The sequence below is a fragment of the Onychostruthus taczanowskii genome, unplaced genomic scaffold (genome assembly GCF_017590055.1).
Source record: "Onychostruthus taczanowskii isolate IOZ18803 unplaced genomic scaffold, ASM1759005v1 scaffold35, whole genome shotgun sequence".
NCBI lineage: Eukaryota > Metazoa > Chordata > Aves > Passeriformes > Passeridae > Onychostruthus > Onychostruthus taczanowskii.
The window spans coordinates 3,054,573-3,081,335 of NW_024500905.1; the positions used below are offsets into that span (position 1 = coordinate 3,054,573).

Here is a 26,763-nt window from a genome sequence, read left to right on the forward strand (position 1 = left end):
TATGCGAGAGAGGAAAGCCAGAGTTTGCTTCAATTCAGGACTAGCAGGACCACCTGGCCGATGAAGTAAAGTCCTCAGTTTTATCCTTTTCATGTGTGTATTACTGCTGCTTTGAACATCAGAGTGTATTATTAGGGTTCTTTGAAATAAAACTAGTTAAATAAGATAAAACTCATGTGAGTTGTTCCCTTTACAAAAAGAAATTAATGATGGTTAGCCATCTCAGTGTAATCCTTCTTTATCACAAGCACCAATAATCCTATTCTCACAAATACAGCAACAACAACAATTCCAGATTCTTTCCAGACAATAAGTAACACAAAAGAACTCACCTTTTCTAGACACATTTCCCTGGAAATGCTTTTCTCTTCTTAGTTGCTTTCTTGTTCTTGGAATCTTTTCTGTCTTATCTTTCTCTTTGTCTCTCATACAAGCACATACTCCAACAAATCTCTCTGCCCAAGAGAAAACTTAGAAAAATACTCCATCCTTACAAGTCCCATTTGCATTTGCCGGTATCATGACTCTAAATTTTGGGTTGAGGTCCCCTTTAATTTGAATAGAGGAAATGAAGGGTGTACTTTCTCCAGCCAGTTGCCACACAGTTTAATCACACCTCTAGCAGTGTTATATAGGGTGAATTGATCCACAGTTTTCTATCACTCATCACTGCATGGTGTTATTATTTTAAATAGTGCACTAATCTGGATCATCATTCTTGTAGGTGGATTTTCATAAACACAAACCAAATTATAATCATATGAAGAATTTCTCCAAATAAGCAAAGCTGTCCTTATAAAATGAGAGAAACAGAATGGCTCAGTTGTAGTGTTGTGTGTATTGTCCATTTTTACATATTATTTTTATTATTATTGTTGTTGTTGTTGTTATTGTTATATTTCCATGCAGGGCACATGAGTCATCATTTGCTATTCTGAGACATAACATCCCTCACTGAAAACCTAGGCCATTGAGCCATAAAGAGCATGAGTTTATCCAGCTCATCCAGTGATACATCAAAAATCTTGACTAAGAGCACAAAAATTCCTATTGTGCAAACAATAATGCATTATTAACTCTAATATGAATATATTAGGTGAATATTTGTGGTGCAAAATAAACATATAAATGGTAGAAAATATTTGTCTTTCTCTAATTTAACTCCCTGAGAAATGCAAGAGATATAAGTATTAAGTATATATTATGAAGCACAGACTATCAATTATCAGTACTCTTCAATGTCCAGAACAATACAAAATTCTGTAACATAACTTCTTAATTAAAAAGAAATTACAGTTTTGCAGCATCAGCATGCAGAAAAAAAAAAAAAAAAAGAATGATTATGCAAATGGCTGTGCAATGAGCTGCATTTTTAGGTAAGTAAAGAAATTGTCTAATATCTAACATTTGATAATGTGCAAGAAGTTTTGAAACCCTGGTTACATTGCAAAGTACACTGATACTTCAGAAAAGCCAATTCATAGACAAAGACCAAGCGCCTCTCCTCCTGTGATTGCCTTTTAACCATTTAGCTTTCACTTAAACTCTGCTGGCATGTATTGAATAACCTACCCAGATTGTTTCAGATGAACATGATATGGAACACTTTGGAGACATAAGTCTTAAGTCATGAGAAAGCTCTCCCAGTCAATCCAGGCACTGGCTTTTGAACCCAGTTCCTGGACACCTTTTTCCTGGATGCATTGTTGATCTCATCTTCTGTCTGATAAGTCCCATGGTAACATTGTGTGTCTGTGCCTTTTGCCAATAAAAGGGTTGTTGAAGCTGATAAGAGTCACAGTAATAATATTTCTAATAGCAAACTCAGCACTGCTGCACAACAAATGATGTTTATTTCATTACAAGGAAGTTGCAAAGTATAATATTTTTGATTGCAGTTTTACAGTACTCAGAATTAATCTGTCAGGACAGCAGGCTTTATCCTGCAGACAAACTCATTTGTAATCCTCTCAAGTATTCTACCATGTGACTTCAGGAGATAAAAGAGCCTCCTTTAAAGTATATTTCCATAACCCATATTGAGTGATGCTAAGTACAGTGGTATCTCTCCCACTAGATTAACTTTTAATTATTGCAATTTCTCTCATGAAAGAGACTGTAAGATAGAACAGCAAGTCTTTACACAGTCATTCTATGGGCAGAGGACATTTTATGTTAATTTACTGATTTATTTAAGACAAGAATTCCAGCAGCAAGTGACAGTAAGTAGAAAAGTATAACAAAACTCAATATATTCTCATTTGAGAAAATCTGACAGTGGATTCTTTAATGCTGCTGTCTTCCCAACACTTAAATTATTCACTTCATTTCAATAAGAAAATTCTTTCATGTTGCTCAGACCATATTTTAGCCTATTTTTATGGCATTTCTTTGGATATTGGCATTATGTGATGTTGTTACAGATACTGAAGGGTTTGCTTGAAGCTTCACTAGCACATGATACGTATTAATGTCTCATCCAGAAATCTTCCAGTATAAATGAAGGGCTCAAAATTCAAGAGGAAAGAGAAGTTGAAAACATAAATATATTAAATAACTTTTATTTGGTGGATTTCTATCTGTTACACTCAGCTGTCTTGTTATACATCCATGGATCATACTAGCAGAAACCTGTCTAGTTACACAGTGCTAAAATGTTTTTGTCTCTTGTGTGTGTTCAAAGTACATCCAGAGAAAATTAATGCAAAATACACCATTATCAGTGATCATTAGTAGAATGCATATAGAAAAGAACTTCTGAAAACTATTTTTGTAGATGAAACTACATTTCCCTAGAGGGACACAGAGGAAGAGAGGTAAAAACATTGGCTATCTTTGGAAATATCCGACAAGGAAACAGGGACACCTTAGAGATAAAAAAAGGATTACTTCCTACAGAACTAGTCCCAGTGGAGCTACACACTTGGAAACCTGCATTTATTTCTGCCTCTGAAAACACAGGAGTTCTAAATCTCATGTTTTCTGCAAAACAGCTCAGAGCTAGTAGAGCAATCTCAGCCACTCCAATCTGCAGGAATACTGAAGAGCCGCCAGGAAAACCACCTGATACCCACTGACACATAGAGGTGCTATTATTTTCTGCTCTGTAAGACCAGCAAACTATTATGCTCAGCAAAGAAAAATGTTTTAGGTCTAAGTAATTATTTTCCCAGTGACCTTAAAATATCCCTGTTGTTAAGAATTTTCCTTGCACAGGGCAGTCTCTGTAATAGGATCAGGCAGTATGTTTCTCCATGCCAAGTCACTGAATGCTAAAATGATTTGTCATCTTTCGCCACAGGCCACTGCCTGACACACACATGCCACAGTCTAACATCTCGCCTGCTTTGACATCAAAGTGCCTTTCTTTGGCCATTAACAACAAGAAGAAAGGCAAACAATGGCAGAAACTTCCATTCTTTCTGGGAGAGTTTTAATTAAATAAAAGGCCTCAAATAGCTTAATGCGACTAAGGCTGGGGGAAAACCTTTCATCATAAAATGAATTAAATCTATAAATCTTGCTTATTCTCTTCCCCTGCATTTTTTTTTATTTACTTCACAGTCACATTATTTCATTCTCTGCTGAAGTTTATGACAACATTATATGATATCTCCTGGGCTTTCACAGTCTATCACCTTTTACATCTCGCTCTTAATGCCATAGGTCATAAAAGACAGAGCTCATCTCATTTTACAAAGGGGAAAAGGGAAAGAAGCCCTACGTAAAACATCCAGTTGCAGAAGGATTTTCACGTGCTGAAATATACAGTTGTGAATAGGTCCACTGAGGCTTTTGGTAGCAGCAACTCTGCCTGTTTTGAGGGATGAGTGCTTTCTACAGCATGCCCCAGAGACCTGATTTCCCAAATCTAATCAGCAAAGCAGAAATGCAGCAAATGCTGTGCTCCAGGGTGGGACCAAGGTGCAGCTGGGGAACATTTTCAGGTTTGGTGGGGTTGTCTATGGTCTTCCAGTTTAGATGTAGTTAATCAGTGCTATTCATTGATGTGTCTTCACAGGACCGTGTTAGAGACAATCACTTTCCAAGACAAGTCTCAGAACAAAATGCTCCCTTCTCACCCATGCCATTTTGGAGGAAATAAAATGCAAAAATTCCTGTATGTATGCCAGCCAAAACCATTGCAAGATTCTTCACTCAAATGAAAGAGGTCCTTCCGATGGCAAGTGGCGTTATAATTATAGACTAGAAAAGAGCAAGATCAGCAGCTGCTGCTGCTGCTGCTGCTGCTTGCGTATGTTCCCTGTGTAACTGACAGGACAGACTACTTGGCAAAAACAGACTTCCAGAAGTGGAAAGACATTTTAACCCCTGTTCTTGTCAGTCCACTCCTCTTAGGACTCAGCAGCAGCAACCCCTTGCTTCAGGTTAAGGGAAGAGCAAGGTGATTTTTGCAGATCTGAAGGGGACTTGGTTTAGGACGTCTGAGAAAGAGGAAGGGTCCAGGATTTGCCTTCGGGCGTGGATTGCTGAATCAAAATAGCAGGTCAGTGGATACAGTTTAAGCTTAATATGTTTTTATAGTTGGCTTAACTCAAATCTTTCTCCCTCACTTTCTCTTCTATGCCGAAAACTAAAAAATAAGGTGAAGAATGACAAGGGGTAAGTCTGCATAGAGGTACTATTTATTTATATATTCTGTAAAAAGCCTTTCATGGTCAGTTAGGAAACATTGATGGCTGTTATTTTGTACTGTGGTTTCTCTCTGAAACTTAATGCATCCTGAAATTCTCAGCCAGGCAAAAATCCCATTTATGACTGAGTTCAATATTAACAGAGAGGACACACTTATATTTTTAGCTGTTTATGCCTAAGGTCTTCTGATGGTCTCCGCAAAAGTGAAAGAATATATAACTCGCATTTCAGTCTGTGCTTGAGAAAGTTTCAGAAAGTAAATAAACACTGAGTAAAAAAAAAAAAAAAAAAAAAAAGCAGCATCATAAATATGAGTCAAGGTCTCTACAGGCATGAAATGGGCATAACTTGTGTTATGTCCTCAAAACTCACAAATCCATACCAGTAAAAACCCTAGCCCTATATTTGCTGATTAATTTAAGGGCAGCATGATAATTAGAAATGTTTTTTTCATTACACTGGTGCCTGTGGTATCTGATCTAATGTACTCTGTCCTTCTTCAGCCCTGGCCAAAAGAGTGCTTAGGAAGGAATGTGCTGGGGGGCATCGTTATGCTTTGCTCTTCCTGTCCATCTCAGTTTTAGCTTTTTAATTTCCTGTGGCCATAAGTAATGTAGGAAGGACTCTCTGCCAACATGCTGCCCATGAACCAGGGGCTTGGGACCACTGTGCAAGAGCCAGAATCAGCGCAAGGCTTTACGCCAAAACTTCCCCTTGCAAGGGGAGGCCGTACCTAAAGGGTTGTAGTTGTTCTCAGAGAAAAAAAAAACACAAATGCAGATTTAAATTTGTGTTTGGTGAGTTGAGAAATCTAACCAAACAAATGCATAGCTGTCTTTCATAGCTTTGTATAGTCAAAATTTTTCTGTAATCACCTAATCTGACCTAATGTATATTTTAAGACTTTGAGTTATATTATCCTGAGGTCCCTATATGAACACAATGATAAATGTTAAGGAAAGCATTTGCTTAGCAGGAGGATAAAACAGAGTGTACAATAGGCAAGGAAAGGCAAGGAAACCAAGGCACCAAAGCCTAAAATTTCTGTAACAGTCCCACTTTTCTTTGCCCCCTTTCAGAGGCAGAAAGAATAAGCAGGACCATCCAATGTCTTCCAAGAATTTCTGTTCAGTCAAGGGCATTGAGTAAGGTGCTAAGAGATGGCTGGAATGTGATTAAATGAAATATAGTTGCTACAAGCAGACAAATTGCATTTGGTGGATAAAAATCTTCTCCCAGTGTAATGCATGGGGGTAATATTATTAATCCTGATTCCTGTTATCACTACAGCTCTGCATTAGTGGCCAAAGCCAATCTACCAGGCCTTGCAAGACAGGATTTGCTTCAGGTCTGTAGAGAAGGTAGACCCACTTTGTCCAGCTTAGCTACTGAGCAGTTTTTAGCATTTCCCACTTTCTGATAGCTGGGACGAAGGAATACTTCCTGAACCTCCAATGCAGAAACCAAGAGTCAAGTTTTTGACACTAATGGCTGCCTTCCTGTAGAGATGCAGAATCTCCAAGGGTGTTCCAAGGAATCTTTTTTCCTCTGTGGCCCACAATGATGCCCAGATGCCCAGATACCAGGAGAGACCAGCAGAACCCCTCAGTTCATGCCTGTCTCAGTTATGTGAATTCTTCCTGAAGGTCATCTTCTGTCTTACAGTTTGCCCTCAGCTTAAAGATCCTAAACAAGAGGGTGACTATCCAGTCCCCTGTTCTGATATTTGACTGTCCCCAATATTAGCAGTTTATGTTTCATTTCATCCTGCATTTGTCTAACTTCATCTTCTCATTGTGGCCATTGTGTTGTGCTGAGGGTCTGGGTTTTTGCCAAGCTACAAGCCCTCCCATTATCAGACATCTTTTCTAGATCTAAGTCCCTGCTGGAGATTTCCCACTGGCAATTTCCATGACAAAGTGGATATTAATGGGGAGATAGAGACACATTTGTTGGTGCCATGGTTTGAACACATACTCCACCCATCAATGGGCAAGATCGAAAGGCTCCTACAATAGTTCCAGGAAACACAGTATATTTTTAAGCTTTTTCTTTTACCCCATTCCTCCTCTATAGCCCAGCCACAGATTTCTTTCATTGCTCACAAAGTGCCACTTTTGCTGGAGAATGGACATCTTTGCCTCCATTTTCTTAAGCATTGCATCCTGACCACAAGATTTTTTCGCAGACACGACTGCATTTCCATGCATGCCAGTCAGACAAGTTGGCTCTTGCACTGAACTTCTTGGAGTACAACAATGTAAACAAAAAGTTTAAAGGTCTGTGCCAAGGCTCAGGAAAAGAAAAATATCGTCTGGATTCTAAGGACCAAAATCCATGGGTTTTTTGGTTTTTGTTTTTTTTTTAAGAAAGAAAAAAAAGCAACACAAAAATATTTAGACCCATACTGGCAAATATCAAGCAGTCATTCTACAGAGGAAAAGAGACAGCCTGTCAGCAATACAAAGCTTATGGTATCTTTTCTCTGCTGATTCCCTTGGTGACTAAAATCAAAACTGGCAATTTTACAGGTAAACTTTTACTATGCTCTGCATCAGAGACATAGCCAAGATGCACAAAATATTTGTCATCTATTAACTAGTACAGATTTTTCTCCCCCACCCCCCAATAAATTTGCTGCAGTGGCATCAAGAATAATATTTGTGATACACAGTAACTTTCTTGAGATTTTGTGCTTGTCTTAACTAGTCTCTTTCTTGCATGCTGTATAGAACTGCTTTCATTCACATTTGCATCTAGGATTTGTTTTGTCGGCATATGAAAGTTCCTGCAGCATCTCCCTGCACTGGGTAAGCGAGTACCAAACCCAGCACAAAGTATTTACCTGTGTATTTTCGGTTGTACTTTAATTACACTGGGTCTCACACTACCTACCTGAGCAGCCCTAGGGCTGTTTTGCATGGTCATGCAATGCTGAAATATTGAGGAGTAAGTCTAGCTGCCAAGGAGAGAAATAACAGCATTCCCCAGCTGATTTCAGCTGCTGTCGTAACTGTTAATGAAAGAGGCAGTCTCCAAATCTCATTTGTTTTTTCAATGATTATAATTACCTCAGCCGACTAAAAATACTGGCTGGGGATGTACATGCATTTGTGGAATTTAGCTTTACTTCTGTTACCAAGAAGCTGAAATTTTTTGAAAAAAAGTCAAGCAAATTTGTTTCCTATTCTTTGCTCACACTAGAGTGGAGCAAACTGAGTGTAAGCAGAGACTGCAGAGGTGTAATATGTCCCTGCCTCTACCACCCAGAAAGGTGGCCACATTCAGTGCTAACTGCTGGGTTTGGGTGGTCATTGACATAAAGCCCAAACACAGCCTTGCATCAGTCAATCTGCAGGTCTCAACAGGGCTTGTAACTGCAAGATTTTTATTTTTCCCTCTCTATAGATATATGAATACAAACACCATGTATTTATGTACACATATTTTATATATTTAAATTTACATGTATATCCGTGTATCTATCTATACAAGGGTACCTTCAGGTTAGGATATACACTGTCTAAAATGTTGTTGGTGTCCTGCTTCTCTTCTACTGTTTCTAGGCCCAGCCTACCACGACGATGACAGTCACTTATTCCAGCAAAGTAGCAAATGCCACTTTCTTTGGATTTCACAGATTACTCCTAAGGTGGAAAGGCAGCATCTACAAATTGCTGTACAGAGAATTTATTGTTTTTGCTACTCTTTACACAGCGATAAGTGTATTATACAGGTACACTCTTTCCAATTCACATCTCATTAAATGTTATGCTGAAGTTTCAGACTTCCCAGTGTTAGGCTGATGAATGATGGGGGGAGGTTACTCTTTACTGTCTTTTCTCTGTTACTCTTTACTGTCTTTTCCTTGGACATTTTCCAATGTGCTTACCTTTTCATGTTTACTTTATGGTTCTAGAGGAAATATGTAGAGTGTCAATACTGTTTATCATATTCAGCTGATTGTCCTTTTAGCCTAGCATTGAGCAACCATCCTACTGAAGTCAGACTACATAAAAACTCAGAGCAAGCCTAAGTTATACAGCTTTTGTCATTCTGACATTGAGCTGTCAGTTGTGAGCGTGCCTCCCTGCTTTAGATCAAAGGTACAGACCTTTTGTCCTCCCTGCAGAACTCTGTCTTTTGTTTCTCGGTGGGAATTTAACAACACTGAGAGGTAATCATTTTGGAGTGAAGTTATATAGCCAGGAAAAGCAAAGTTTTGCTTCAAGCTAGGAAGGCATGCAAACTTGATTTTAAAGCTTACAAAGAACCAAGTAAAACTGCATGGAAGCCAGACATGGTTATTGTCTGTGTGTCACCAGCACCTGGGAGGAACACATTAGAAGAAGAATTGTTTTTTCCATCAAGGTGTGAATTAAACACCGTATGACAGATGCAATGCATCAATTAGTACAGTGAAACTTTTAATTGATGAAGTACATTACATAGAAGTATCAAAATTATGGTTCAGTTCTTACTGTGATCTCTAATTAGATCTCTGCTTTTTATTGGAAGCAAGGAGAAGATGAGCTTCAGTTTTCCTCTAATTAATAACTATTTTTTGCTCAGTAATCTATACCTGTAAACAAAGAAAGAAAATTATAGCATTGATACGTAAAGGAACACCAAAGTCTCACAGTTATTTAAATTAATCTAGTTTTATTGAAATGTCAGGCAATTGATGATTATGGTAAATATACCACCATATAGAAAGCTTTCTATATGCGCTCCAGTTTATTGCACAATTGTAAGCAAAACCCACCAAATATTTGTTATATGTTCCTTTTATAAGAAATCAAAGAATAACTGTAATACTCACCTATACAAATAAAAAAAAATTATACTGAAGCTTGTTGTATTTCATCAAATACCTTTTCCCGTGGGCAGAAGCTACTACCATGGCCCATTTGCTATCATTTGGTGAATATTTTCCTGATTGCAAAATATAGTTGTATTTTAATCTTGTGGAAAAGAAAAAATTCATAGGAGTAAGAATAAAAAAAACATTGCAACAATGTAACATTTTCAAATCAGAGGAATTCTTTTAACCTTTTGCAATTCAAGCAGGCCTGAGCATTTCCATTAAGTACCACTTTGGAAAAGGAAACTAAGCTCTACTTGCAGACTTAGAGCTTACTGTCATCTTTAGTCTGTATGGGACAGCAAACTGATTCTCCAGACATATTGATCCAATAGTAGTGCCGTTCAAATTAGTCCTGAGAAAACCACAAAACCAGGGAACAATACTGTTGTTTCCTCCAGGTTCTTTAATACTTGCCAACAGTGTCTTTACCTTTAAGAATTTGCTTGAAGGCAGTAGCCAAGGTTGCTCCCCAGTGTACATATCTGATTATTTATATGTATTTGCACTTAGTAGCTATTGTCAGAATATTATGAAAGGACAGATACATTTTATTTTTGCTGCAGATTTTTTCTTACAGGTAGCCAAAAACGCTTCTTTGAAAAATTATCAATTTACTGTGACAAATATGCTGAACAAATCCCAGTAACTTTCGTGCTTGGTAAGTACCGGCTAAATGTGAAAATATTCTTCATTATAATTATATCTCTGTTCAGGCATTTGTGAATGTTGGTGCATGGAAGCATTTCAGAGCTGAGGGGCATGTGGGAGGTTAGAGGTTCACAATAATCATGTGCTTTCAACAGGCCTTCTCAAGTTCAAGTTGTTTTTGTCACGTCAACATTTATGCTCATCTTTTAATATAGTAACAAGAAAGGTTTCCGTATATCTAGATCATGCCCACTTACACTGATACCTTGTACCTGGTCTCCCAATGAAATAAATTCACCCTAAGTTTTACTACAGAAGGGGAAATTTGGAAATTCGTGGGTATGAGATAACCAGCTAGAATGTTACATTGCAATGTCCATTAAATAATTAGTCTTTATTGGTTTTGACATGGCTTATTGCATTTATTCTGTGAAATGTAGCAGCTTAATGATATGAAAAACACTCTGCAAACTAAAATTAAAGTAACTGAAATCCTGATAATCACTGGACTTGGTTTTTTCCTTCTAACCCTCAGGTTTCTATGTAACTTTGGTGGTGAATCGCTGGTGGAACCAGTTTGTGAACTTGCCTTGGCCAGATCGGCTGATGCTGCTCATCTCCAGCTGCGTGCAGGGCAGAGATGAGTATGGGCGCCTTTTAAGGAGGACTCTCATGCGTTATGTGAATTTAACCTCTCTGCTGATCTTCCGCTCCGTCAGCACCGCTGTGTACAAAAGGTTCCCCACCATGGACCATGTGGTTGGAGCAGGTACTGCACTTTGCCTCCCCTAAATTGCTTTCTTTTCTCTCAGAGGTGCGGGCTCAGGGAGGGAAGGAGCCAGCCTCATTTTTTCTTTCCTGCGGCCCTATGTGTGCCTCATACTAAACCATCTCAAAAAAAATCACCTTTTTGTTAGTGACTTAAATGATATAACCTTAAGAGTGCATCTTTAATGTTCTTAAAGTCTTTAGCAACACTGCAGAAATCAAGCGAGTTTGACAGTCTTAAGTGAAGCTGCTTTCAGACCCCATGGAGGCAATAGGCCTGCCTTAAACACTCAGGCATATGGAGCAGGTACAACATCCTCTAAAGAACAAAAAAACCCCCAAAGTTGCAATACAGTATGATGCAGTAGGAATGGTGACTTGTTATATGGCATTGCCCCAGTGTCTGGGATATGACTTGGTCTGGTGTATCAAAGACTGATCTCTGCAGGTGCTTCACAAGTACAGCTTTATCTCATATTTTATTTAAGTAGAAATGTGCAATCTATTAAAAATGTGCATTTTTAATAGATTGCATATTTTAAGTGTTGTGATTTACTCAAAAAACTCCTCAGCCCCAAGGGTTTTTTCTTTGTATTGAAAAACTTACTTTAAACTTAGTTTTTCAAGGATAACTAAGTACTAAACATGTCTGTTTTCTGTTTCTTTCAATAACACAGTGAGTGTAATGATGTTCACGTGAAGAGAGTTCAGTTGTGTAACACTTTGATTGTCTATCAAGGACTGACTGCTCAGTGTTTAAAGGCAAGGTGTGACACTGTGCCTTCTGACTGGCATGGTCAGTGCCAGAGGTAGAACAGCAATGCAAAGATATGGGGATCTGTTCCAAACAGAAGTCATGTGTTCTACTGAATGTCTTGAATTTCTTAAAATTATTCCTTTGGCAGTAAGCAAAGTTGTAGCAAGTTAAAATATGCAGTGTAATTTACATATACACATTTCAACTATGTGTGAGAAGCTTCAGATATATTAAAAAAAAAAAAAAAAAAAAAAAAAAAAACAGAATGCACCAGTCTTACTGAAAAAAAACCTCAAACCATTTATGTAGGATTCATTGAATTGTAAAGCTCTCTTCCTTGTGCTGTGCAACAAAACTGTTTACCTGAGCCAGTGAGAGGTCAAGGAAGCTTCTGTCACTGTCCCCAGCAATCTGCTTCTATTATACACTGGAAAATTACAACATTCCCAGGCAGCTAATCCAGCTCTGCCTCCCTATTGCTAAAGACAATCTGTTCCAAAGAGACAGAATGTCACAGCATTGTACCAAGTGTAGACTGGAAAGCAAGTTTTGATTGTTGTTTTTTTTGACAGTGAAAAATCTTCTACTATAAACTTTGTATATAAGTATAGACAGTGTAGCCAGCTCTGGATTTCAGTACTTTTTTTTTTTTTTTTTTTTTTTGGTAGGTATCAATGCATATTGTGCTGCAGAGTTTTTATTGATGCAGTACCAAGCTTTTCAGGGTATATTTTGCTCCTGTTAACATCCAGTGACTTGGACAATACTCTGTAATCATCCCCTCCCTATCTCCCTGTGGCATTGCATATCAGAGTGCATGGGAGGGAGGCATTTAATATGAATGTGAGCAGCACAAATCTGATACTTACAGCACAGTCATCATTGAAACAACTTATGATGATTTTGCATTTTTCTATCAAACTGTGAACTGCCATGACATAACTATTGCTACACACTTCTCCTTTCAGCAAATGAACTGCTTAAATTCATAGATTTTAAATTTAAAACAGTGCCACAATGATCTAGTCTGACTCATCCATAACACAAGGTACAAAAGCTTGCTAGCAGCATCCTTTATCATGCTGCAATTTCTGACTGAGCTGTAATACCTTCTAGGAATGCAATCAGCCCAGATTTAAAATTCAGATGGAAATACTGGAGACTACACTGCATCCTAGGTGACCAGACAATCACAACAGTAAACTTGCTGTTGAAGAGTGACATCATATTCTCAGTCTGAACTTGCACAGTGCTATCTTCTATTCACTGAGTTTTGCAATAGGTTTGGATTCTTCTTTTTTTTAATTAGAAGGAAACATACTTTTCCCCTCAATGTTACTTGTTAGTAGACTGCAGAAAGCCTTGAATGAAACTCAGGAGCTTCACCAGCTGTAGGCTCTTCCTACAGTCTTGAGTGCTGGGCCTTTCTTCTGACTCTTTTTCATGCTTTAACACTCTTTGTGGAACTGTAGACAGTAGGTCCATGTGGATTCACTCCTTCATGATGCTGACTGCTGGTGCACACATACTGTAAGTGTCAAATGCCTAGCAGCTGTCCTGAGCACAGCAAGCATGTTGGCTGCAAGGTGCAAGGGGGAAGTTGGATGCTCAAGAACACAACTGTTAAAAAACAGAGTAATGAGTGAGCATCTGAGCAGAGAGCACCCCAAAAGAGCTGATGGGAAACGCTGAAGACAAACATGAGGTGTGAGCTCAGCAACATGAATATCTATGGGTGGCTGAAGACTGCAGTCCTAAATCCTTTACTGGAAGCAGCTAAATTAACCCTTTCCCACATAACACAGAAGCAGAAAATTAAACTTTTATCTACTTGATCATGTTCCTTCTTCTCTAACCACTACTATTAAAAATATTTAATGTGAATAACCTGAATCAATCTTGTCTCAAACCATTGAGTTTTGACAGGAGAACTGACTACTCTTTGAATTACTCATGAATGATTTTGTCCCAGCCAGGCTTGTGTTCTCATCAATAATTTTCCTGTATTATCTCTTTGGCTGACACTGTTCACATTAGTATCCTTTGATTGTTTATTGATTGCACTCCATGTCACTCTTCTGATACTTTCACAGGGATTCAGTGCCCTGTCATTCCTGAGATCATCCTTTTCCTGATCCTGGAACAATGTTTGACAAATATTTCCCATTTTCTGGAGCTACTTCAGTATTCTAGTGCTTGTCAAAACCAGTACTCTTGTTTATAGAGTTTCTTGGTTAATTCTTTGAATACTCCTAAATAAAAATAGCATGACCATATTTAGAAACCACGTCATTGTAATAATTGAAATTTGATACCCTCCCTTATATTTAAGGGAATATAAAGTGTTTCCTTATCACTGCAATAACAGTGAGCTATTCTGAAGTGTATGTTGTCTGTATTGCCAGCAGTAAGAGCAATCCAGAATTAATATTTTCTGCAATAATAATACTAGGCATTATTAATATTAATAAAAGAGAATATTTAATAAATATTTACACAAACACTTCAGTGCCAGTTTGACCTTTATCATTAAAAAAAAAATCAGACTTTGTTGAGCTCTCTGAACAGAAGGTGCCCAATTTCAGTGTAAAGCTGAACTGATCCTTGCTGTTCTTTGTGACCCCTTCAGGCTGAGTCTTTCCAGAGCCCCCAAGGGACATGCATCCAGTATTTACTCCAGACTCAATTCTTTGTTTTTCTGCCTGTCTGTTTCAGCCTGACAGAAGCATCTTTTCCTGTCCTATAATAAGCAGGCTGGCTGGACAAAAACTAAAGGCAGCCTGAAAGACTGACTTTTAGGAGTCAGGAACCATGACTAGCAGGTTAATTTGTCTGGTTACCTGATTATTTCTGTGAAGTTGATTAAGAGAAGTGGCTGCAAAATGCCCAGGGAACTTTTAAAAGCTTTATCTTATTCTGTTCTGAAATTTTATGATACTGCATGAGTACTGTCTCTTGCTGCTGAATATTTCCTCTTCCACAATGTTTTCTGTCCTGTCCTTGCCTTCCTTCTCAGTACTTGCAGTATTTCATACCTCCTGTGTAGGCTTGTTCCAACTGTACAATACTGACATTTTCCTCAACAACAGAATATTCAAGATCACTGTGTTTAGCAAATCTCCTTTAATTTAATTCACATTTCTATGCAACACAACTTTCTATATATTCTATATATTTCTATATATGAGTTTCTATATATTTATTCGTTTGCTGTGTCATGTGTCATTAGCAATGATAGCCATAATGGACATATTCTTACTCACTGGAGTCTACTGTCAATTCTCTTACTGAATTTTCAGCATTCAAACTTGTAATTGGTTGGCTGAGCCCCCTATTTTGGGGCTGTCATGTTACTAACTTTGTCTTATTTCAGAACTAATGTCAATACAACAAAAGAAGCTTTATACCCACCCTCACAGATGTCACATACTGGAGCAAAAACTAAATCTGCCAAACATGACAATTGCTCCAACACCAGAAAATACAGAATTTGGACAAAGGAAAATGTGAATTTTCTGAGGTTGTTTTTGCCAAAGCCTGGGTGGAAGGAGGACAGCAGAGCAGACCTTTCTTCCCCAGAGGGGTAGAGGTGTTGCTCCAAAAGCCAGCTGCTCCCTTGGCAGTCGCAGGCAGAGACTGGCTCTGGTGCAGGATTTGTCACACAGAGACCTGGCTCCCCGGTTATGTGACCTTGGACTCGCTTGCAGCAGAGGGAACCAGGGCTTCACAAGGCAGGAGAGCTCTTCAGAAAACCTAAAACCTTCCCAGCTCCCCAGCAAGGAAAATTGCCAGGCAGAGAGCATCTTCAGCTCGCAGCCCCACAGCATGTCACCTGGCCCAGCGTCCCCTTAGCAGCGGGATTTCTGTGCATGATTCCCTCTTCATCTCTTTGCATGCCTTCATAACCCCAAAGAAAACATCAAACAATCTGTCAGGGAAGTGTTTCACTGGCAGAAGGCACACACTCTGTTGGGCTTTGTTTCATGCATGCACTTGTATCCTCTGTTGCTTGCTCACTGCTTTGCAGATATAACAAAAATTATCAGAATCAGAAGGTCATATAACTGCCCTTACAATATGTCAAAATGCTTCTGAAAGCCATCACTGGTGAAAAATGTTTATTGACTGATATGTCCAGTTCCTTATTTTTCTGAAAGCAGAATATGAAACTAGAGAGTAATTTGTACAATTCTTAGTATTCTATGTTTCTACCATCTGTCAGCAGTTAGATATAAGAACACAGTAATAAAAAAATATTGCCTATATAGGTAAAGAGGAATTTAACATAGGTAATTAATGGAAAAAGAAGTTCTTTCAAACAAGATGTGTCCTGGATTTTTTTTTTTAAGAGGAGGTTACTAGTTAGAATTATAAGTTGTGTTTAGCAGAGTTCTATGCAAATATTACATAAACAGATAAAAATATATTTCAAATGTATAGACTCAGTAGTACTGAAAGCACAGAATAAATTAAGGTTATTTTGTTTTTTGGTAAATAGGTTTTATGACAAAATATGAAAGAAAACTTTTTGATGATCTTAAGTCTCCCCACCTGAAATACTGGGTCCCATTTGTCTGGTTTGGAAATTTGGCATCAAAGGCACGAAAGGAGGGAAGGATTCGAGACAGTGTGGATCTGCAGACACTGATGAATGTAAGTAGAAAAAGGAAATCTACAAAAAACTAATCTGAAATTGCTGTGTTGCTTTTCACTTGCATAATTGGTTTTATTTAGTATGCACAGATCTCCTGTGTCATCTAAATGACCTTACTCAGGATTTGTCCCTCTTTTCTTTGTGTACCAATGCACATCTAAACACACAGCAGCATTCATCTGGATTCTTTTTAACATGACTAAGAAGATATTGCAAGAAGCAAAAAATTGATGAGTAAAAAATTATTGTAACATCACTCTAAATTCATACTTGTCCCGTTGCTAAAAATATGAGACATGAAAATAATTTGGCATTTTGAAGATTTTATCATCAGCTTCAGAGAAGATAATCTCCCTGAATATTTCATTAAGTGGTAAAATATCCTTTCTATGATGTAATATATTCTCTTTCATGTATCACTAGACTGTGAATAAAACAGAAGGAGAAGATGAATTGTGAAGAAATACAAAGTATACTAAGCACTCCAACTCCATAAACGAAGTCAATATTCAAATGGGGTGCTGGGTACAGTTATAGTATCAATTTATATATACTATACTTTCTTTTCTCCCTGTCCTTTTATATGTGCAAAAATGAACTTCAACAAAATATTTACAAGGCAGAATTGTATCCCATGCAATTTTATTTTGTTGTGGTTTCTTGCTGGTTGGGTTTTTTTTTCCCTTTTAGGAAATGAATAAGTACCGGTCTTGGTGTAGCCTTTTGTTTGGTTATGACTGGGTTGGAATTCCACTGGTCTATACCCAGGTACTGAGCTATTATTCTGTAGAAAGTTCAAAACACAATTTCCATAAAAGGGGGGTTGGTGCCAAACATTCATGGCATAAAACATTCATAGCCCCAGCCTGAGCCTCTGAGATACTGAGCACTGGTTCACTTGCACAGGATCGTGGAGGCCTGGCTAACTATTTAAGGCATATTTAATGCAGAGATGTTTTGAAGATCTTGCATCATTTGGAAGAGGGGAGAGAAGCATTGAAATGTTTTTCTGTTTCCTGAGTGTTCTTCCTGGCCATAATTACTCCTGTGGTCTCTGAATTTGCAATACCTCCCACAGATTTATAAATTATATGGGTTGCCTTATGCATGAGAGTGTATCGGTTCATTATTTCAATGAAGTTCTGTTCCTTGCAGGTTGTTACTCTCGCAGTCTATACCTTTTTCTTTGCCTGCCTGATAGGGCGTCAATTTTTGGATACTGACCAAGGGTACCAGGGACATGACTTAGATATTTACATTCCAATCTTCACACTGCTGCAGTTCTTCTTCTATGCAGGATGGCTCAAGGTAAACTGCCTTTCTGGACAGGTGATGGGGGAACCCTCCCGGGGGGGCGGGTCAAGGTATCAGATCCGTGACACACGTGTAAAATCTCCAATGAATACGGAAGTTACCCAGAGGTGAATTCCGCCTGAAGTGTTCTATGGTCATATGGAGATATCGTGCAATGCATTTTTAATTCCGCCTGACAGACCGTATGGTAAGAAATGGTCTGAATTTGGTGAATCTGAAAGAGCCCATTTTAGTAGCACCAATGCCACCACAACTTCCTAAGGAAGTATTACTCCCACAAGGTCTCAGGACTTGAACTATAAAATGACAGAAAAGAGATTAAAAAAAGCCTTTCTCCCACTCCATTCTGCAATGGGGAACTATGGCTGCATCAGCTGAAAGGGTCTGCATGATACTTTCTTATGATCAAAGCTGGAAGTATCTGCTGTTAACCTCATCAGATGCAGGCAATTAAAGGTCCCCAGTTCCAGAGGGCTATGAAAGAGTGACAGACAATGGTGGCTAGCACTCCACTGCATAAAAATGTTCATTAAGAAGAAGAGTTGTAGAGGAATTGGATGCTGCCCATCAGCCTGTTGATGACTGCTGGCTAATCTACCACAATCAATCTGATAGCTGAGTAATTAAGCCACATACCTCAAGGTGATTCTCTCCTCAAACAGATTTGCTGGAAAAAAGTTTCATTGGGGTTCATGTACATTAGATTTCCTTTCGTGTTCATTAATCATGGATGGAAACATAGAGCTAACTTTTCTGTTAGAATATAACTTTTGTGTTAGAATATAAATTGAACATGGTTAGCTGTAGACACGCCTTCCCACAGCCAGCTCCGAAGGGCAGAGTAGAGAAGGCAGCACACTGAGCTGGCAGATTGTGAGGAAAAGTAAAGTGCATGCAGGACAAGCTCCTCTAGTGTTGTGTCCTAGGAAATGAGAGGGAAAAGGATTTTGCTGCATAGGGACCAGCCTGGATGGGAGCGGGAGAGAGAGGAAGGGAGGCTGGTACAGTGAAGGTAGCAACTTCTGGAGAAAAGTGAGGCTTTATCTGTAGGCAGTGTCTGCCCATTATACTACAGGGTATAAAACTGTAAGCTGTTCCTCTTGACTGCCCTGCTGGTGCCCCTGGAGAAATGGGTTTTCCTTCTTCAGCACCCAAGGATGTTTATAGCATCTCCCCCTGTAGTTAGGCTCGAGCTTCCAGCCAGCTCCTGGCTGTGGCAGGTATGAGATGCCATTGTAACTGAAAAAATATTCTGCATAAGGAAATTAAAGAGAGGAGAAGAAGTTTTTGAAAGTTAATTCAATATCAGCAGAGTTTCCTCAGGCTGGGGGTTCATCCAAACCTCCAGTGCCCCAAGTCAGGATATTTTTGTCTTGAAGCTTACAGCCAGTTTCCTGCTGAGAGTGTTGGACTTTTGGCTGCCAGGAAGCAAAAAGGGCCCTGAGGTATTGACTTCCAGTAACTTGGCAATTCCTCAGAAATAATGGGTAAACTGAGCTCATTCCTTGGCCTCAAGCCTGATCTGAAATACCTATAATACAGGGCCAAAGTTTCCCATTACATGAGACACTTTTAAATCCCCATTTTCTTTACAGGGACAGAGGAGATGTCCAAATGCAGAGTTTAGTTGTCTATCGCTACACTCCTTTCTGGAAAATAAAGTCATGTCTCACATGCCAGGACCAGGTCAGCCAAAAAAAAAGCCACCACCACTATTTGCTCTGTCTCACTTTTTTAAGCTCATGTGATAGGTTTTATGGTGGACTTTTGGGTGGTGGTCCACTGGCTTACACAAAGCTGATCCATGTCTTCCCTGGAGAGCCACAACACAGACTGTGTTCTGGTTCCTCCCTTTTGCAGCACTTTCATAGTGTACCCAGAATTTAATACCATGTGAATGAGAGTGAGCAGAGGTGACCCCTGTCTCCTTTCATTGCTCCTCCCTTACAGGTGTTTTTGTAGTGTTAACCTACTCAGCAGCTCTTTTGTTGTGTGCCAATGCTGGCCTGGGAGCTGGTGGCCTCAGAGAGTCAGCAAGTGCTTATCCACAGGTACAGCCTAGAGGCACATAGGACAAATATGCAGGGAGCAACTGCTTTACAGCTATAAGTTATTTAGATCATAGCTGTCCATAGTGAGGTTAATGAGCAGGACTGTTTAATCATACAGTTGCTTTACCCATACCCACATTAAATCAAGGACCTGGCTGCTGCTCCTGTGTATGGCCCTGGTGATCACAAAGAAGGCTTGGAAGGGCTATCAAGAATGTGATCAGCTCTAAAACCAGGGCTTAAAAAGATAAACAGAAGGAGAAAAGAATGGAGAGGATATTTCATGTCAGTGTACCAAGAAACTAGAAAACAGAGAAGCAGTCTGAATTTCCTAAATTTTTTTTTCTATTTAAACTTTTTTTTTCCTCCATTAGCAGCTCTGTGCTACTTTAGTGACCACAGGGGTGGGGGCAGTCTCTGTGGGTTTTTTCACTGGATATGGGGAGCCAGAGAGGGTACCTTTCCAGACTATTCCCAGACTAAGGTACCTCACCACAAATATGTCTGAGCTCGCTGTTTGATTGTGTCCTCCACAGGATGAGCTTCTGCCCTGCAGTTTCAGCCACTTCAGGTACAGAAACCCAAGTCAGCAGGCTGAATTAAAGAACCAGACTCAGGTGCTGAATTAAAGAACCAGACTCAAGTTCTGTCTCTGGGATTTGGCTAGCATGATGCAGAGTTGACTTGAGTCACGTTTTTTTGTACGCTGCTTTTCCTCAAAAGCTTTGGAAGATTGCCATTGGGGCTAATGCTGATAAAGAAGTAGGGGCTGAGGTGGACTCCTCCAGCAGACTCCAGCTGCAAGGCTTGGGAATACTGACCCCATGGGCTGGTGGACTATTGCAGACAACAGTGCAATAACAGAGCCTCTAGCTGCTAAACCATTCATATAAATGAGCCAAAGACAACAGTAAGGAAAGGTAATGACTATTGGATGTGACAATTACCTTGGCCCAGACATGTCTCAGCTCCCAGCAGGCCAGCACTGACAATTGTGATTGACAGCACCAGCGAGGCACAGAGATATGAATCTATAGTGAAAGCAAGCTGTTCCTTCGCTAGGCTGGCAGAACAATCACACAGGAGCTCAAGCTATGATTGCAAGTGACAGGCAGGGAGAGAGAGAAAAATCCAATCCTACTTTCTCTGCAGCAGTAGTCCTGACATGGCATGCCAACCTCTCTTCACTGTCTCGTTTTCTTTCCAGGTTGCTGAACAACTCATTAATCCATTTGGAGAAGATGATGATGATTTTGAAACTAACTGGTGCATCGATAGAAATTTACAGGTTGCTGTTGTTATTTCTGCTTCCAGCTTTACTCTACCATGGGTTATCATTACATCTAATACTATGTCTTTAATTGAGGAATAAATCAGGGCAACAACTGCTAGCAAAACATATTCTTTCCCTGAAGGACCACCTGTGGCTGTGATCCACAGAGTTTGTTTTCACAAGCTAATTCATCTTGATTTTGGTATTTGGCATTTACAATGCCTGACTAAACATGCAAACAGCTGACCTTAAATTGCAAAACCACTCTATGCCTGGAAAAACATGTAATGTAGGTCAATCCTGCAAAATCCAAAATTCATTCCCACATAGATAAGAACACATTTTGCTAATCTGAATGTCTCGAGATTAAAATATTGCATATGAACCTTCCTTTAAAAAGAAAGGCAGCAAATATAGTAAAAACACTAAGCAGGGCCCTGAACTAATAAGCAGGGCGAGTACCATGACTCGTGTTGGGATGCTGTCACCCAGCCAGTATCGGTGGTCAGCACAGGAGCCAGTGTCCCCAGTCACAGGGTCTGTGAGATGACAAGGGTACAGTTTTATTCCAGTTACCCCTGATTCCCAAAGAGCCCTGGCTGTTGTGCTGTCAAGGAGCTCAGAGACACAAGGAGGTCCCACAGCACCGTGCTGCTCCCCTTGCATAGAGCCAAGCACAGGGCTGGCTGAGCTGCTGTCAGATTCCACTCCAGGAAAGCAGAGCCCAGGAGTTAGGGGGAGCAAGGGCCAAACAAACTACTAAATTAAGCAAAGTAACCAGAGTAAGGCGTGCAGGTATGTGCAAGAATGGGAAAGGGCTTCACATGGACAATGATGCTCTCTGGGTTAGCACCATGTCAGGATACTCACACTACTGTGCTTAGAGCCTGTTGTGTAAAACTTATTAGAAGGATGTTCAGATACTTGATTTGGAATGTCTTAAACTGGCAATGAAGCTTATCAGAGAGATTCTTGACCTCTGGACACTTCAAGGAGCACATGCGTAATACTTTACACAGATTTTCCATAGCACACAAAGGATCACATCTAACTCATTATATGTGTGGGAAGGACTTCAATTTGGCACAAATATCTTGCAGTACAGAAGATTTAAGTTATAATAAAATTTATTCTTTCATGAGTATGGGCAGATATTGGGGGTTTATTTTGTAATACTGAGTCTCTTCCTAATGCCCAAGCCATCATACACAGCTTATGTTAAAGGGTTTCTGAAGGAAATGTTGACACAGGGAGTATAAAGTAGACTATTTCATATACTCCACTATGTTGAAAGTGACATGATTTATGCAAAAAAAATTTAAGGTTTCACTTCTGGCTGTGGATGAGATGCACATGAACTTGCCAAGGATGGAGAAAGATATTTACTGGAATGATACCTCTGCTCGCCCACCCTACACAAAAGCAGCTGCTGATTACTGCATTCCTTCCTTTCTTGGATCGACTATTGAAATGGGGTGAGTGGCACTAAGGGTCCTGAATGCCATCAGACAGGTCACACCCCGACAGTCTGTACTGACTGGCAGACAGTCAGTGCAGGGATGCGGGCTCTGACGATACTTCCAGCGGAGAAGATGGAAATGGGAAAAGAACTTAGTAGAGAGTGGACAGGCTGGTGTTGGTGGGAGGATGTCTCCAGTGGTCCATGTGTTCATCCAAGTTGTGCAGGCATATCTTAAACTGTGTAATCAGTAAATAGAGTGTGTTTGCAGGGAGGGTTTGTTGATAGTCTCTGAACACATTTGTTGATAGTCTCTGAGCACAGGATGATACCTGAAGACAGTGACTGACTTATCTTAATAATACTTGCTCTGCTACAGCTTCTTCATGCATCCCCAATTAGCAAAACAGCTATTCCTTTGTTCATTTAGTTAGCAGACAACAGTTGAAATCAGTCCAGATTTTTGTGAAGATCAACAAGAAATCATCTTAAATGTTTTATGGCTTTTCATTAACTAATAATCCTGGCATGGAAGTTGAAATGGCCAGATTTTGTGAAGGTATGAAGAGGATTTATTTGCAGAGATCAACAAAGCACAATAGTTACAAAGAATAGAGGGTATGGGATTGCCCCCTGTTGTCAGGATCTATATGAGGGATCAGTGACAGGCCAGTTAGCTTAGGAGCTGTTAGTTACTTGTGACATGCTGTAATACAGACAGGTCAATAAGCATAAATGCCATCATGCCTGAGAAAATACCAAGCAAGTAGATGTTCCCTTCTGAAAACCTTTTTAAAAACTTTACAGACATTTTTTAACTTTTAAAATTATCTCAAGATATTTACAATTTTCCCATCATTTCCCATCTTTATCAAAATAAAATGTCTTTAATTTTTTGCTTCATTTGGCCTCAGAATTGTGGTTTTCTCATTTTTGATCTTTTTTTTTTTCATTTTTGCATGCATTCTATCACAAGGGACAATGGTTTATCACACACAGCCATTTCAGAAGTTATTTCCTTCTGGAAAAAAAAAACAAACACTATAAAATGGCAAAAAGAAAAGTAAAGAAGGAAGTAAAAAAAAAACTAAAGAAAATTTCATAGAATATAGTCTATTTTAAGGTAATTTCTAGGGGGAAAAGGTGGCAAAGAAGAAATATCATTAAGTCTATTAAGTCTGCAAACAATTTTTTAATAAAAAATTACTTCACACAAAAAATTAAGGAAGGAGAGAATGAGAAATAGCTCCCTGATAGCCCCTGTGGAATGCAAACAGCTCTGATGTGTTGACTTTTTATTAATTATCTTCTCATGTGAACTGTTTCTCTGTTCATATCTCTAAAAATTATGGATAACTCTTATGCAAACTTCAAAACCAAGCTCTAAAAATCCTTCCAGGTCCAAAGCAAATGTATAAAACTTGAGCCAAAACCCAAAGCCTTCTCCAGTCACCTCAAGCTAACATCTGGAACAAGTTGCCTAAAGAGGTGGTAGGTGTCCCATTCCTGTAAACATTGCAGGCCAGGCTGGATGGGGCCATGAGCAGCCTGATCTAGTTGAAGGTGTCCCTGCTCAGCACAGGGAGGTTGGATTAGCTGCTTTAAGGGCCCTTCCAACATAAACTGTTCTATGATCTTCACAAGTGCTGGATGAAGTTCCTCTGTCCCTCCAGGTTTGTGTTGCCTGCCTGTGCTCCATGCCTCAGGTTTGGCCCAAGCCCCTCTGCCATTCCTGTCCTTAGGACAGGTAACTGGGCCAGCTTGGCTTGCCCAGACTGCACTGTCAGTGACGTGTACTGAATTCACTGGCATGTGCAGCAATAGCTGTTCTCATGAAGCACCAAGGCTGTGCAGGAGAAGAGCACCAGGTACAGGTGAGACCTTCAGACACACTGTCATGCTCCAGAAATAAGTGAGATTTGGCCATCTGAGTAATTTCAACATTTTTTGAAACTGTTGTCCTCTTTTCCAGCAGTAGCTTTTTCACTGTTGCTATTTTTGCCTGAAGGATTCTCCTGAAAAAGTAACTACAGCACTGAGTAGGGTTCCTTTCTCCCCTTTCCCTCACCCTGAGCACAAGCCTAACCACGTGGAGATGCCTCAGAAGGCTGCAGCTCAAATATGAAATGGTGCCAGATGCCTGGCTGGATGCCCTCCCAGCCTGCTCCGTAGGAGAAGTGACATCTGGATGTGGAGAGTTCTTTGTGTGATCTGGCTGATTCAAAGGCACAGACACTCTTTCCTGGCACCCTCATGCTTTTCTTCCTTCTCTTTAGGGACACACTAGGCCTTGGTTCCTATGTCTTGGGTCCTGTGTTTGAGACAGAGGGATAAATGTGTATAGATGCTTCCTATATTTAAGTGACATGTACTACCTGGCTTTACTTGGCAGGCTGGCTGATACTGAATTTCTCTATGGGGAAGAGTGGCCTTGGGAAGAGGAGAAGCACCACAGACAGTATTCGGTTTTGAGAAGAGTCAAGAGGTTTCTCAGCGTCCATGAGGGTCCTTCATACCCCACTCACCAGCGCTACAGTCGGCAGACAAGTGAGAATTCGGTGTTTTTCCCAGCAGATGAAAAAGGGCACATCAGACAGCTGCAGGAAATGCACACAAGAGGGAGGCACTCTACCTTAAGCTTCAAGAAGAAACATGAAGGAGTTTCCAGAAGTAACAGACTTCATGGTAGCCGAGAGCTAGGACCCATAACAGAAACCTCAAGGAACGAGGCACAGTTTGGTGACAGTGACACCTCATCTGAGACAACCAGGCCAGTTCCTGAGGTCATCGTTTCTGAAGCCCAGGAGATTGAACCTGATGTGGTGGACAAACCAGACCTGCCAACAGAGCGCTCCGCAAGCATGCCAGAAGAGAAGCTCCAAAGGATCATAGCTGAGGCAAATGTGGCTCTTCTGAACCAACACTTTTTCCCCCCAGAAATGACTCCATACCTCTCAAGTTCAGAGGTGCATCAGTCACTTCCTAGTGTGATAGGAGAGCCCAAACATGAGCCCCAGGTTAGTAACATAGCTGGTCTCATAACAGATCATGAGAGAAACCTTCAGCGATGGAGTTTACCAAGCTTCCATAGTCCTAGTACAGCATCAAATGCTGATGCTGCACCACCTTCCACAGATTCTGAGACGACTTCACAGGAAAGGACATTTAGTGATGGAAAAAATGGCACTTCTGCTTGTGCTCCACAAACATTTGAGATGCAGGACTTATGGGAAAACCTGGACAGTAAAGAAACAGCCATAGTAGAATTTTCTAATGAGGAGAGTGAAAGAAAACTTTGACCATTCTTCCTCTGAGTTTGACTGAACTTCTTGTCTTCTCTTAAACATGGTTCTCACACAAATTTGCTGAATGTGAAGAAGGGCAGACTCAGTACTCAGACAAGTCATGAACAAGATCCAATAGAGGATTTGGGCATCTAAATAGGAGGCATTGTGTTGACATATTTTAAGCCACTTGGTCACTGGCTTGAAATCTGTGACCCTGTGGGAAATACACTTACAGGGAGTACTGGGAGCCTCAGGATGTATACGGCAGTGAGCTGTGTAGGCAAAACTAGAGGAAGCACTAAGGTTATCAGAAGAGTGGGTGTGGTTCTGTCTACTTTGAATATACACTGAACTCTGCTGCCTTTGTCTGCTCCGTCAGCTTAAGGTCCATGACATCCCTGTAAGATCTACCAACAGTTTTGGTTTCTACTCAAGTGGCTCAAAGGCAAGATGAAGGTCCAGTCCTTTCTCAGCCTGGAGAGATTCAGCCCATCATCTCTCACTGTCTGGAGGAACACTTGAAAAATCAGGCCCCACATTTGTGTAGGACAGAATCCTGCCCCACTCCTGATGAAGCTATGCCACTAAAGAGTAGAATAAATAAAAGGATTAAATGTTTAATATAATTTTAACTAAAGGTAGGTGCAAAATAGCTGATGAGCTGGGCATGGGATGTCTGAGCCTTGGAGCACATATGTGGCATACCCAGTGACAGTTTATTGTAAAATGAGGCTCCCAGGTGGCTTCCCTAGGGATGACAGGGCTGCAGCACTCTCTCAAGAGGTGATGGAGCTGCAGGTGCAACTAAGCCTAGGGCTCCACTCTTGTGGAGATCTTCAGCTGGAAGTGCACAGGCTGTAAGCATCCCAGGCAAACAACAAAGTGACCCATGACTCCTACCAAAACTGGTCTCCACTTCCTAAACCTCTCCCCCATTCCCATGCTAACCAGATGTACCACGCACATTCTTAATTAACCCAAACCTGAGTCAGCATTAGGTGGCTCCTGCTGCCCCAGGGATGACCAAGC

At 40.1% G+C, this 26,763-nt stretch overlaps 1 protein-coding gene across 7 annotated transcripts; it reads left to right on the forward strand.

Annotated features, from left to right (window-relative positions):
* Positions 1 to 4,327: 4,327 nt before the first annotated feature.
* BEST3 (bestrophin 3) lies at positions 4,328 to 25,751 on the forward strand. Of its 7 annotated transcripts, none has more exons than XM_041411168.1 (11): positions 4,328 to 4,507; positions 7,389 to 7,466; positions 8,223 to 8,392; positions 10,087 to 10,181; positions 10,707 to 10,940; positions 16,195 to 16,349; positions 17,041 to 17,118; positions 17,506 to 17,658; positions 20,923 to 21,003; positions 22,312 to 22,463; positions 24,840 to 25,751. In XM_041411168.1, exons 3-11 carry the CDS (start codon positions 8,241 to 8,243, stop codon positions 25,744 to 25,746), a joined length of 2,007 nt encoding a protein of 668 aa, XP_041267102.1. In that variant the 5' UTR covers positions 4,328 to 4,507; positions 7,389 to 7,466; positions 8,223 to 8,240; the 3' UTR covers positions 25,747 to 25,751. The 7 variants fall into 7 exon arrangements, with proteins under 7 accessions (XP_041267102.1, XP_041267104.1, XP_041267101.1 ...); XM_041411167.1 differs by lacking the exon at positions 7,389 to 7,466 and adding an exon at positions 7,026 to 7,187 and having other exon boundaries at positions 4,329 to 4,507; XM_041411166.1 differs by lacking the exon at positions 7,389 to 7,466 and having other exon boundaries at positions 4,329 to 4,507.
* Positions 25,752 to 26,763: the final 1,012 nt, after the last annotated feature.

Excerpts from the sequence above, each read along its gene's own strand:
- BEST3 (XM_041411168.1), top strand. The coding sequence starts at position 8,241 with ATGACAGTCACTTATTCCAGCAAAGTAGCAAATGCCACTTTCTTTGGA. Across the intron at positions 16,350-17,040 it reads ATCTGCAGACACTGATGAAT|GAAATGAATAAGTACCGGTC; the intron begins GTAAGTAGAAAA and ends TTTCCCTTTTAG. Across the intron at positions 17,659-20,922 it reads TCTATGCAGGATGGCTCAAG|GTTGCTGAACAACTCATTAA; the intron begins GTAAACTGCCTT and ends TTTTCTTTCCAG.